At 45.1% G+C, this 14,400-nt stretch overlaps 1 protein-coding gene across 20 annotated transcripts in view; it reads right to left on the bottom strand.

The window, feature by feature from the left end:
• Positions 1–14,400, bottom strand: part of LOC137432331 (liprin-beta-1-like) — a 141,949-nt gene that overhangs the window by 63,051 nt on the left and 64,498 nt on the right. For 7 of the 20 annotated variants that reach the window (XM_078783075.1, XM_078783073.1, XM_078783077.1 and 4 more), the window contains 4 exons: positions 6,104–6,420; positions 5,746–5,832; positions 4,695–4,808; positions 3,730–3,891 (listed from right to left, as the gene is read on the bottom strand). In XM_078783075.1, the coding sequence (XP_078639201.1) occupies positions 3,730–3,891; positions 4,695–4,808; positions 5,746–5,832; positions 6,104–6,420 (680 nt within the window). The remainder of the gene's footprint in view (positions 1–3,729; positions 3,892–4,694; positions 4,809–5,745; positions 5,833–6,103; positions 6,421–14,400) is intronic. The other 13 variants (XM_078783089.1, XM_078783087.1, XM_078783090.1 and 10 more) reach the window with 2 other exon arrangements.

Consider the following 14,400-nt stretch of genomic DNA (forward strand, 5'->3'; position numbering starts at 1 on the left):
AGACAGACACACAGAATAACACACACGACATGACCAATCTTCTCGATTTTCGCAAGTAATAATCAGACAGGTGTGAAAAGATAACCTTCATCCACCTTCGGTTGCAGAGGTAGCTAGGGAGTTCATAGAACACCTTACCCTATGCTGTCTTGAGAAACAAGAACATGGGCCTGATCGACGAGCGTGAAATTTGATTGGTCGTTAGCACATTAAATTCCGTTATATTTGTCCAAGTACAGTACTGCGAAACGGAAGGGCTTTGAAAGTGCGAAAAAGATGATTGGTGTTCTACAATGTTCAAGTGTTTAATTAAATTGAAATAAAACTAGATGGTTTTCACAGAATACTTACCCTGCACAGTCAACTTGGTGTGAGCCAACTCTTCTGTTTTTGAAGGGGTTTTTTTTCTTTGATCCAATATGGCTGCCAGACCACTTGAGCGATTACATCATAAATTTATGTTCTCTAATATAATTGTTGCATAGATGACGCTCAATAAATTTCAAACTGATCAGACTAAACGTCGTCCCTGTCGAATTATGACGTCATAATTATGACACCAATGACGTCATCGTTAACAACACCTATTCCCCATATGGAGTTCTTTACAATGAGCCACGTTTCAATTTTTCCCATGGAGCGGTTTTGGAGATATAGAGGTGTGACATTCTTCCGTTTCTCCAAGATGGCGCCTTTACCTCGTGACCTATTGCATCATAATTATCATTAAAATATTCTGCAGGAGGAGGCGCTTCTATGGTGACAATTTTGTGTACATCAGACTAACAGTTGCAGAGAAAAACAAATTCATACTGATCGGATGAAGCGTTATACTTGTTGAATTATGACGTCATAATGAAGGCACCAATGACATCATCACTAACGTCTTATTCCCCATGGGGAGTACTTGACAAAGAGCCAAGTTTCAATTTTTTCCATTTAGCGGTTTCAGAGATATAGAGGTACGAAATTTTTCCAAAATGGCGCCTGTACCACGTGATCTATGACATAATAATTATCATTAAAGTATTCTACAGGAGGAGGTGCTCCTATGTTGAAAAAATTGTGTTAATCGCACCAACAATAATTGCAGAGAAAAAAAAAATTCATAATGATCGAATCAAGCGTTGTACTTACTTGTCGAATTAGAGGGGTCAATATATGGTTGAACCCCTAAAAAATTGATACAAAAGGTTTTTCAATGGATTCTGGTACCATTGGGCATGCTAAATAACATACTAAAAATCTAGTAACATCTGACTTCCGGAAAGGGGTCATTTTCAAGATGGCATCCAAGATGGCCACCGGGAGCTTAAAATGGCCATATCTCAATTATTATTCATCCTCGAAAGGTGGTTTTGGTGTCTAACCCTAAGTTTTAGGGCCCAAGGAATCCAATTGAATCAATAAAATTACCATCAGTTAATTATTTATTGATAAGTCCAAGATGGCATCCCAAGGTGACATCCTGATCCACTAAAATGGCTCTATCGAATAGTAGTCAACCTAGAGAGATTTTTTCAGTGTGTATACCTCGGTTTAAGGCACCCAGGTAATCATCAAAATTACTTAAATAAGCACAAAGTAATCAGGTAATCCAGTAAGCTAGGTTTACCAGCCCATTAGGCATTTGTTGTCTTGTACAGTTAGTCGCTATTCATCGTCATCCTCCGACTCCTCTGGAAGAAACTTGTTATGTGGATTGTCACATTCTTCAAGTTGGCACGGTCCACAGGCAGTAAGTAGTACATGGTAGTCCATATCGTCTACAAGAGCAGCGGAGTGTCTTGCAGGCAGTGGAGCAGTTACAATGAATGACCTTCAAGAGACTGTCTGGAGCATTACAAGTGTACATTTCTTTTGGAAATGTCTAAAAAAGATGGATTTTGTTTATGCATACATGTACCAAATAATATACTTATTCCTTTTGAGATGAAAATAAATTGTTTGTCAGATTTTTCAGTCCCCTCCCCAATATAAAATAGTCTGTCCCTTGCCATAACCTCTCAAGCTTTGTACAAACCTTTGTCTGTAATGATCACTGAATACTGTGGACTGGAGTCACAGGTGGCAGTGGTGTCGACACATTACACTCTTATCTCCAATCTGAAACACACACTTGGTTCATTAGCTGGTGAGTCGGAGGATGACGATGAATAGCGACTAACCATAAGACAACAAATGCCTAATGGGCTGGTAAACCTGGCTTACTGGATTACCTGATTACTTTGTGCTTATTTAAGTAATTTTGATGATTTCCTGGGTGCCTTAAACCGAGGTATACACACTGAAAAAATCTCTATAGGTTGACTACTATTCGACAGCCATTTTAGTGGATCAGGATGTCACCTTGGGATGCCATCTTGGACTTGTCAATAAATAATTAACTGATGGTAATTTTATTGATTCAATTGGATTCCTTGGGCCGTAAAACCTCGGGTTAGACACCAAAACCACCTTTCTAGGTTGAATAATAATTGAGATATGGCCATTTTAAGCTCCCGGCGGCCATCTTGGACGCCATCTTGAAAATGACCCCTTTTTCGGAAGTCAGATGTTACTAGATTTTTATTATGTTATTTAGCATGCCCAATGGTGCCAGAATCCATTGAAAAACCTTTTGTATCAATTTTTTTGGGGTTAGGTGAGTTTTTTTTCTTATATTGACCCTAATAAATTATGACATCATAAATAAGGTACCGATGACATCAACATTAACATATCTTATTCCACATGGGGAGTTCTTTACAATGAGCCATGTTTCAATTTTTTATATTGAGCGGTTTCAGAGATATGGAGGTGCAACATTTTTCGATTTTTCCAAGATGGCGCCTGCACCATGTGGCTTATGGCGTCATAATTATCATTAAAATATTCTACAGGAGGAGGAGTTCCTATGGTACACATTTTCTGTCCATTGGACTAAAGGTTGCAGAGGGAAAAAACATTTTCATATGGATTAGATCAAGCGTTGTACGGTACTTGTCGAATTATGACGTTACAATGCACCAATTGACGTCATCATCATGAACATATCTTATTCCACATGGTGAGTACTTGACAATGAGCCTCGTTTCTTCTTTATGTATTGAGTGGTTTGGGAGATATAGAGGTGTACCGTTTTTCCAAGATGGCGTCTGTACCACGTGACCTATGGCGTCATACTTATGAACAAAAATTCTTCAGGTGGAGGCGCTGCTATGGTAATATATCGTGTCAATCGGACCAACGGTTGCAGAGAAAATGAATTTTAAAAATGCAGACACTCACGCCACACGTACGCACGTATGGACGCAGACGAATGCATAACCCTGCTTTTCGCTTCGCGAGCGCAGGTAAAAAAGATTTTAAAGGTTGTAGAAAAAAAAATCTGAAGTTACCACCGCTGCTGAATGCAGCGTCTTTTGCATCACCTTGTTTAACACGTTACATTCGTTTTAATGCCGGTTGTTTGTGTCTTTTATGACGTCTTTAAAAACAGTAAGTGTCCTGTTTGGAATGATTTGCAATTTTGTTTGACAGACAGACAGACCGACAGAAGTGACCCAGTTACTTCAACCCGCTTTTCACTTCTCGCACTCTGGGTAAGTATAACACACGTGACGTAGCAATTAAACATTTTTGATTAAAGACATATTGATAATCCATTTACAACATAGGTTCATCAACAACCATGAATTGGCTACCCCCTTGGTTTTGGCATTTGATCACATTGTGAGATTAACGCACCCCAAAGTCTTGTTTGATTAATCGCTTCGAACATTGATGGACCTGAAAATCGGGTTTTCTCGATCGATCTCGTTCAAGAAGCGTGAAATTCAGCTTGAGTGAAGAAATTTCCGCCATGAGCTCAAGCTTCTGACTCTCCAGTGATGTGCGCTGGAAGAGTTCCTATTGGAGATGTGTGTGATGGGAATGGGGTAGGAGTCATTGTGAGCTTGGCAAGTACTCTGTTGTTGTCATTGCAACTGGTGTTTCTAAGTTTCACAGCAGGACTGCAAAGTGACAGTTTTATTTATTTATTTATTTATTTGTGTATACAAGATCGAGGCTCATGTAATAGCTAACATCAATGACAAAAACAAACAAACGGACACATCAGACAAGATGTGGAGATGTGGAGGGATGGAGGATGGAGGGTGCAGGGTGGAGGCTGGAGGGTGGAGGAAGTTAGCACGAAGTTAACTTCCATGGCCACACATCAGACAAAATAAAGGGAGCGGGAGACAAGATGGGGAGAGAGGGGGAAGCACACAAGTACAACAGTAGAGAACAGGGACATCGGGAGATCTGTGGGAGGGAGAGGGCTTCGGGGGAGGAGGCATGGGAAGGGGGTGGGGGTGGTGGGAGAGGTATAAAACACATGGACACTGCTAGGACTTCCAGGAAAGAAGTTGGTATTTCAGAAAAGTGGATCTGGGGTGAATTAGCGGGGGTAGAAAAGATCAAGGTTTTGGATGGGGGAAGATAAGAGATGGTGGTGAACAGCTGTTTTAAACACCTGGAGGGAGGAGTGGGATTGAAGAGAGTGAGGGAGTTTGTTCCAGAGGCGGGAGAAAAGAGGAATGAAAGAGTGAAGGTGAGCAGTTTGGCAGTTTAACCATAAGCGGGTTGCTGGCAGATCTTGTGCGACCTATAGGAATACTTACAAATTTATATTTAGTTACAGTAACTTGTGACTATCACGCACTCACATGCTCCAGCATTGTCTCTGTGGTGGCCATGTTGTGTTGTTGTTGCTCTATGCAGTTCTCCAGGTCACGGATCTTCTCTTCCTGTGCTTCCACTTGGTCTGTAAGCACACTGACCTGCAGGCATGGTGTGGTACAACATGGTACAACATGGTACAACATGGTACAACGTGTCATGCTTTCCAAAAACAACACAAAAAAAACAAACATAGCACAGACACAACAACCGAAGAACCATTGATTTCTTTTTTTTCCTTCATAAGTGCTCATCCCAGCGTGGTGTTGTCTTAGCGGTTAGGGTGCCGGCTTGGGATCCTAGGATCCTCGGTTCGTTGGCTCAGCGGTTAGGGTGCCGGCTTGGGATCCTAGGATCCTGGGTTCGTTGGCTTAGCGGTTAGGGTGCCGGCTTGGGATCCTAGGATCCTGGGTTCGTTGGCTTAGTGGTTAGGGTGCCGGCTTGGGATCCTAGGATCCTGGGTTCGTTGGCTTAGCGGTTAGGGTGCCGGCTTGGGATCCGAGGATTCTGGGTTCGTTGGCTTAGCGGTTAGGGTGCCGGCTTGGGATCCGAGGATTCTGGGTTCGTTGGCTTAGCGGTTAGGGTGCCGGCTTGGGATCCTCGGATCCTGGGTTCGTTGGCTTAGCGGTTAGGGTGCCGGCTTGGGATCCTAGGATCCTGGGTTCGAATCCCGGTCAATCTGACTCAGCCTGTCATCCTTCCGAGGTCGGCAAATTGAGTACCAGTTCACTGGTAATTCCCTGTGTGTCGCAAGAGGCGACTAACAGGGCTGAGAGGCGACTAACAGGGCTGGCGGCAGGAAGAGCATCCGGTCATAAAACATTGCTTCAAAAAGGGGACCACGGTGCCCGAAAAAGGCTCAACCTCTGCTCTGTGGGGAAAAATGGCCTCGAAAGGTGGTATAAGTGTTCATAGCGATTTTACACTAAACTACTCCAATCAAAATTGATGGCAAACTATGTTCACGTGATGTCATTTTTCACGAGTGTGATGACAAAGTGATGCTTAATGGTATCGGACGACATGACAATCTCTTACCTGCAGCTTTAATGATTTACGATCGGCCTCAAGCTGGCACAACCTGTCCATGTAAGCATCATACTCGGGCCGCTCCTGCCCATCAATCTGCACCATTGATTCAATGGGGGACAATACTCAGAGTGAAGCAGCACTCATCAAGCACATCATGATCGTTGGCTACTCTTCATATATACCATACACTTGTATAATTAATACCAGGTGGGGTTGACTCAGCCTGTCATCCTTCCGAGGTCGGCGAAATGAGTACCAGGGTACTGGGTCCTCTCTCAAGAAGCTTGCATGATGCTTCTCGCAATTGAAAAAAATGTAACAATATACAATGATGTCAATCCTTTACTCCCACGTCGTATTTTACCATGCATTTTTGAAGCCAGTGCAGAAGAACCATCACAGTCGAGTTTGGAACCCGACTCCTCAATACTTCAAGCTGCTCCTCGCTATGCAAAAGTTCAAGTGCTGCCCGCAACTCTTCCACCAGCTGTAGGATATTCCTTCCACAGGCCCAGCGGTGCTTGCTGAGCCCCCCACCGACATTCTCACACAGCCACATCTTGCTCGAAACCTCTCGGTCATGTTCAGACCTTTGAAGGATCGGTGCGTAAGCGAACTTGGCTGCGGGGATATCTTCCCTTCCTGCCGGTCCTGAAATTTCACTGCAGGCCACTTTAGATACTGGGGGTGGATGGGAGAAAGACAAGTTGTTTGTACTTGTTACCCACTTTAAGGAGCCTGTTGTTGGCTTAGCGGTTCGGGTGCGGCTTGGGATCCGAGGATCCTGAGTTTGAATCCCAGTCGATCGTTGAATTAACGCCAGGGGGGCTGGACTCAGCCAGTCATACTTCCGAGGTCGGCAAACTGAGCACCAGCTTGCTGGGATGAATGATCCATTCTGGTATCTTGCGTTGGAGTGGCGACCCGTCCAGGATTGTGCCCTATAGTCAAGGAAACTGCTTCATGCGTCATCATGGTGCAAAGGGGAATGGTCATCATCATCATCACCCAAGTATTTGTATTATCTATACTAAGGCATGCCCGTACTATATATATATCTAAAATTATATCCCCCCCCTCTATTTACATGAAATGGTTTGGTCCAAAGCGAACGGCTTGCGAGTACGGTGACAATCCCCCCCCCCCCCCCCCCCTCTATTTACATGAAATGGTTTGGTCCAAAGCGAACGGCTTGCGAGTACGGTGACAATCCCCCCCCTCTATTTACATGAAATGGTTTGGTCCAAAGCGAACGGCTTGCGGAGTTTGGTAAAGAAATCGCCATAGCGTGCACAAACGCGCAGGAAAGCGAAAGAATCGCAAATTAGTTTTAATTAGTTTTAAAACATAGTTTAACGCCAACATAGTTTGCCAACGTGAAATAAATGAATACGCTCTCAAATGTGCCGTCCGAGGCAGAGTCTGTTCGGCACGTTCGGCACACGTGATAGCTCGCTGCTCTCTGATTGGTTGAATCGTTTTTTGGACATAGCTCGGTAACTACTTGTCCGATTAATATGAAACCTTGAAAAGGCACATCCTCGGGTCCCCAGCAATATACCTGGCAAGTTTCAAGTATATCGGACCCGTGGTTGTCGAGAAACAGCGGTCACAGACATACAGACATACATACATACATACACACAGAGATTACTGGAATTATAGATAGATAATAATAGCGTAAGGACTCGACTTTGTTATCCCTTTTACGCCGCACCCAGTGACCCAATGCCCACGGCACTAATGGATTTACGATCTATGAACCGCACTCTTTGTTTATCACGTGCAGCCATACTCGAAAAATCTGAATTAGCCGACGTTGGGGCCCAAAAGCATCCGATTAACTGCCGATACGACGCCATCGTATTGGCGTCTGCTGGGCGAAGTCGAAGCAAGCCGTCCGCTGATTGGACAGGCGAAGGCGAAAGCAAGCCGTCCACTAAGTGGACAATCCAGAGCATGCATTTGTGCCGGTGTCGGCGATCGTTGTTCATATACGCACTCTTCATTCTCATCTTTCTTCCTAACTCTTACTCGGACAAGCAAATCTCCTATGCCATCCATAATGGTACACTCTATCCATACACCACATCCTCCCTTCCGTGGATGTTCACGGGTTTCGGCTAGTCTATATAATAATAGCGTAAGGACTCGACTTTGTTATCCCTTTTACGCCGCACCCAGTGACCCGATGCCCACGGCACTAATGGATTTACGATCTACGAACCGCGCTCTTTGTTTATCACGTACAGCCATACTCGAAAAATCTGAATTAGCCGACGTTGGGGCCCAAAAGCATCCGATTAACTGCCGATACGACGCCATCGTATTGGCGTCTGCTGGGCGAAGACGAAGCAAGCTGTCCGCTGATTGGACAGGCGAAGGCGAAAGCAAGCCGTCCACTGAGTGGACAATCCAGAGCATGCATTTGTGCCGGTGTCGGCGATCGTTTGTCATATACGCACTCTTCATTCTCATCTTTCTTCCTAACTCTTACTCGGACAAGCAAATCCCCTATGCCATCCATAATGGTACACTCTATCCATACACCACATCCTCCCTTCCGTGGATGTTCCACAGGTTTCGGCTAGTTTGTATTATTACTCCCGCCAGGGAGTAATGCATTCGATCGTGTCCGTCCGTGTGTGTGTGTGTCCGTGTGTTTGTGAACAAGATATCTGGAAAAGTTCTGAACGGATTTGGATGAAAATTGGTGGGATGATTGCCCTTGGGATAGGGAAGAATTGATTAGTTTTTGGTGAAGCTCAGGATATTATTCCGGATCCAGGAATTTTTGGGGGGAATTTTTTCGGGAATTTTTTTTCTGTTTTCCTTTTAAATCCATTTTTCTCTGCAATAATTGGAGCGATTGAGAGCAATTTTTTACCATAGGAGTGACGATCTGTAGAATATTTTTATGGCAATTATGACGTCACAGGTCACGTGGTTCGGCCGCCATATTGTTTTGAGTGAAAAACACTAAAATCAAATTTTCTCCAAAATGCCTGAACAGATCGAAGCCAAACTTTGCAGGCAGAATCGCATACCCATGACGATCAAAAAAGTCAGCGAGCATGATGTCATGTATCACATGGTTTCAGAGTTATAACGTTTTTAAGCACAAACATTTAAAACCTAGCTCCTCCCTCATTTGTGATCCAATCGAGGGGAAACTTCACAGATCTGTTCAGCATATCAGTCTTCTAAAATGTCATTTTGGAATTTGCGATAGGTCACGTGGTTTGGCAGATATCGTTAATTAAACGCAAATAATAAAAACATTTATATCTCTTGAACCACTTCATTGATCGACGTGAAACTTCATACTGTAGTAGAAGTCATGAAGAGTAACAAGTGTGCAAAATTTGAAGATGATTGGATGTACGGTCTGGAAGCTGGAAGTTGTTATTGCGTGAAGAAGAAGAGGCTTCGACTGTGGACAATTAATTATTTATCACATGTACAGACATGCAGGCATCGTTTGACACAATGTCCCGGGTTAATTTGAACCTCCAATAAAATTATAATTCCAGATTTATCAATGGCTGAGGTATATTAACAAACGAATCAAACAGATTTGGCAAAATTCCGACTTTTTTTTTTAAAAGATCGCATATTCACCCAGGGTTGTGAGAGGCTGAAGAAGAAGAAACCTCGCATGGGCTGCCCAGACCAAATAAATAATTCTGGCTCTGGCTCTGTGATTTTCAGGTTTATTACTCCCGCCATGGAGTAACGCATTCGATCGTGTGTGTGTGTGTGTGTGTGTGTGTGTGTGTGTGTGTGTGTGTGTGTGTGTGTGTTCGAGTGTTTGTGAACAAGATATCTGGAAAGGTTCTGAACGGATTTGGATGAAAGTTGGTGGGATGATTGCCCTTGGGATAAGGAAGAATTGATTAGTTTTTGGTGAAGCTCAGGATATTATTCCGGATCCAGGAATTTTTTGGGGAATTTTTTGGGGAAAGATGTTTTTCTGTTTTCCTGCATTAAAGCTTTTATTATTATTCTTAAATGATGTTTTTCTCCTCTAATTCCGAGATATATCAAAATAAATTCTCTGACAGTTAGGGCTTACTTTCTTTTTCATTTATTGTTTTGGGGAGAGGGGATGTTAAACAAAACGTATTATTCCAACTAAACCCACGGCGGGAGTATGCGCTCTACTGAGTGGCGTCCTAGTTGTACTAGTTTTATCCCATGCTTTCTCCATCACTAGTTTTATCCCATGCTTTCTCCATCACTAGTTTTATCCCATGTTTTCTCCATCACTAGTTTTATCCTATGCTTTCTCCATCACTAGTTTTATCCCATGCTTTCTCCATCACTAGTTTTATCCTATGCTTTCTCCATCACTAGTTTTATCCCATGCTTTCTCCATCACTAGTTTTATCCCATGCTTTCTCCATCACTAGTTTTATCCCATGCTTTCTCCATCACTAGTTTTATCCCATGCTTTCTCCATCACTAGTTTTATCCTATGCTTTCTCCATCACTAGTTTTATCCCATGGTTTCTCCATCACGAGTTTTATCCCATGTTTTCTCCATCACTAGTTTATCCCATGCTTTCTCCATCACTAGTTTTATCCCATGCTTTCTCCATCACTAGTTTTATCCCATGGTTTCTCCATCACGAGTTTTATCCCATGCTTTCTCCATCACTATTTTTTTTTTTTTTTTTTTTTTGTATACAGAGGCGAGGCTCGTGAAAGAGCTAACATTTATCAAACAAACAAATCAAACAAACAAGCAAACAAAGTATATAAAAAGGGGAGCGGTCGACAAGATGGGGAGAGAAGGGGAGGAAGCACACAAACACAACATTTGAGAGCAGGGACATCGGGAGATGTGTGGGAGGGAGAGGGCCTGGGGGGAGGCAGGATAGGTATAAAACGCAAGGACACCAAGGACTTCCAGGAAAGAAGTCAAAAGTCACCTCAAAAAAGTGGATTTGGGGTGAAATTAGCGGGGGTAGAAAAGATCAAGGTTTTGGATTGGGGAAGATAAGAGATGGTGGTGAACAGCCGTTTTAAAGACCTGGAGGGAGGAGTGGGATTGAAGAGAGTGAGGGAGTTTGTTCCAGAGGCGGGAGAAAAGAGGAATGAAGGAGTGAAGGTGAGCAGAGAGTCTTGATTTTGGCAGTTTAACCATAAGAGGGTTGCAGGCGGATCTTGTGCGACCTGAAGGAATATTTGGGGGACAGAGCCCAGAGAGAGCTGGGGGAGCAAGGCCGGAGAGGAGTCGGTAGAAGACGGAAAGACCACCAACCTGCCTGCGGTGATTAAGTGAAAGGCCCTCTGAGATAGTGTCATCGCGGGAGATTCCAATGATTCTGAACGCTTTGGTTTCAACAGCGTGAAGCCGAGCTAGGTGTGAGGCAGGAACACCAGCCCAGAGGGGAGAGCAGTACTCCATTGAGCTGCGGATGAAAGCCTTGTATGTGGTGAGGAGCTCAGGTGTGCCAAGGAAGGACTTCGCACGACGGAGGATGCCCAGTAGGCGACTGGCTTTGGAGGCCAGCTTGGAAATGTGGTTTTCCCAGGAAAGATCATGGCAGACAGTGAGACCCAAAAGCTTGAGTGACAGAACTTCTTGGAGAGGATTATTCAGAAAGTAGATGGGAGGGTTGTCCAGTTGGTCTTTTCGGAGAGACATCGTAAGAGTGTGAGATTTGTCAGGATTGAAAAACATGTTCCACTTGTTTGCCCAGTCTGTGATTTTGTCCAGGTCTGCAGAGAGTGAGGAGGCTGCAGACTGCCGATCTGAGGGATGAGGAATGGAGCGGCAGAGAGTGGAGTCATCAGCAAAGAGATAGAGAGGATTTTCAAGAGAGTCAGAGAAATCATTGATGAAGACCAGAAAAAGCACAGGGCCCAGAACACTGCCTTGGGGAACTCCAGCCTGAACAGGAAGAGGAGATGAGAGAAACCCATTCAGGGCCACACGTTGACTACGACTAGAGAGGAAGTCCGCCAGCCATGCGTGGAGATTTCCATGGATACCAAAGGAGGAGGGTTTGGTGAGCAGAGCGGGGTGCCAGACCGTATCGAAGGCACGTGATATGTCGAGGGAGACAGCTCTAATTTCCTGTTTGGCATTGAGGACCTCCATCCATTGTTGAGACAGCAGAAGCAGCATGTCCAGAGTAGAGTGACCTGGTCTGAAACCAAATTGATGATCAGAGATCAAGCCATTGGAGAAGAGGAAAGATTTCATATCCGAAGCAATGATGGATTCCATGACTTTGCTGATAATTGGGAGAAGGCTGATTGGTCTGTCGTTGCTAGGATCTGTTTTTGCACCTTTTTGTGCAAAGCGGTGATGTTGGCTGATTTCCAAGCAGATGGCAGTTGACCTTGAGCAAAAGAGAGGGTGAAGAGAACAGAGAGAGGGAGTGAAAGAGCGGAAGAACAGGATTTTAGGACTCGTGGGCTGATGCCGTCAGGTCCAGTTGCAGAATCAGAGTCGAGGGTTGACAGAAACTTTTCCACCTTGTCAGGAGGAAAGGACATGGAGTCCAGGAGCAGCTGGGTACGAATGGGTATGGTGGGTACAGAGAGGGATGGGTTTGGGACACAAGATGTAGAGGCAAACACAGAGTTGAGGCATTTAGCTTTTTCACGTGCGGAGTCAGCTGTGTAGCCGTTTGAGGTAAGGGAGGGGATGGAGGGGGAACAAACACCAGAAACAGATTTGACCAGACGCCACCAGGATTTGGAAGAGGGAGACAGATAAGAGAGTTCGGTCTTGAGAACGGAGAGATATTGTTTCCTGGCTCTCCTGAGGGTGGACACACACTTGTTTCGGGCTTTGTGAAAGGAAATGAGATTTCCTTCCGTTGGATTTGCTTTCCAGGAGACGAAGGCAAGTTGTTTCTGGGCAACAGCCTCACCACAAGATTCCATGTACCATGGACGGGAGGAAGGGTATGACAACTGAAGACGAGATGGGATAAATATGTGCATGAGACAAAGCAATTTACTTTGAAAGAATTCCCAGGATGAGTTGATGTCAGAGGTGGTAGAGATGGGAGACCAGTCCAGATGATTGATGGCTGCTTGAAGACCGTGCCAGTTGGCCTGAGTGAAATGCCAGACTCGTCGACACTGAGCAGGCTCTCTGAGAATGGTCAGAGAGATGTCCACTTTAACAAGCATATGATCAGATGATCCGATTGGAGCAGAAGAAGAGCAGCAGACATTTTCAGGGAAGTTAGTCATAACCAAGTCCAGAAGAGAAGATGCTCCGTTGACTGAGATCCGGGTCGGGAAATTGACATTGTGTCAGTCCCAGTGAGTCGCAGAAGTCCTTAGCTGAGGAGCCATGGCTGGTGAGAGAGGTACCCACACCCAGCCAACTGGCATGGTGACAATTGAAATCACCACATATGAGGAAGAGAGAGTTGGGATGAGTAGATAGAAGTTGGTCCATATTATCAGACAGCGAGATGTAGATGGAGTCATCACTGTTTGGTGTACGGTACAACACACATATGAACAAGAGGTGGGAGCGAAGGGGAAGCCGTAGCCAGAGGTATTCCTGTGGGTGAGGTGGAGAGAGTGCAGTGCAGGGCGAGTGAGGAAGAGAGTTTTTGATAAAGATAGCAACCCCACATCCAGGACGAGGCTCAGGTCTATCATACCGGAGGAGGGAGTAACCCAGGAGAGATACAAAGGAATCAGAGACATCATGAAGGAGGAAAGTTTCTGTTAAGCAGATCACGTCTGGTTTGACAGAGCAACCTGTATGGAGAGATCAGTTAGGTTTGAACGAAGGCCCCGGATGTTTGAGGTCCATACCGTTAATGAAGAGGAAGGGGGAGCATCGGATACAGAACAGGGGGGAGGAGGGGTAGGGTAAGATGTGGAAGAGGTGGAAGAGGTAGGGAGAGCTGTTGAAGGTGTGTCAGAGATTTCAGAATAGCTCGGAGAAAGGGAAGGATGGGGCGGACAAAAGGTTTGATGGTGATTGGGTGAGGCACAATGAGGTGTTATTTGAGGCGGGGGAAGAGCGAGGCAGAAGGTTGGGGGAGATGGAGATGAGAGTTGGAAGGGGGAAGAAGCGGGGAGGCCGCTTTGAGGAGGGGGGGGGGGGGGTGAGAGTGGGGAAATTGAGAAGAAATGAGGGTGGGGAGATTTGAAGGGGAGCGGCGAGGGGGTAGTTTAGGAGGGAAGGGACAAGGGGAGGGATTTGAAAGGGATGCGATATGGGGGAGATTTGGAGGGGAGGGGTGAGGGAGGAGTCTAGGAGGGGAGGGGCGAGGGGGAGTCTTGGAGGGGAGGGGTGAGGGGGAAGTTTAGGAGGGAGGGGGCAAGGGGGGAGATTTGAAAGGGATGGGTGATGGGGAGGATTAGGAGGGGAGGGGAAAGGGGGAAGATTTGGAGGGGGGGGGGGTGATGGGGAAGATTTGGAGGGGAGGGGTTTTGGGGAAGATTTTGAGGGGAGGGGTGAGATTGGATTTTAGAAAGTGAACGATTAATGGGAAACGAACATTTATTGCAAAATGAGTTTCTTGTGACCTTCGAGTCAAAAATACGTTTAAGGACGCTGGAGGGAGGATGGAGTGCAAGAGAGTTTCGGGAATGTAGAAAAAAGGCACTATAGGAGATGGATATTTTTTTTTGGGATGAATAGATTTGGTGAGCAAGTCGAAAGCAGCCTTT

Source organism: Myxine glutinosa, chromosome 8 (assembly GCF_964187855.1).
Source record: "Myxine glutinosa chromosome 8, kmMyxGlut1.1, whole genome shotgun sequence".
In the NCBI taxonomy this organism is placed as follows: Eukaryota; Metazoa; Chordata; class Myxini; order Myxiniformes; family Myxinidae; genus Myxine; species Myxine glutinosa.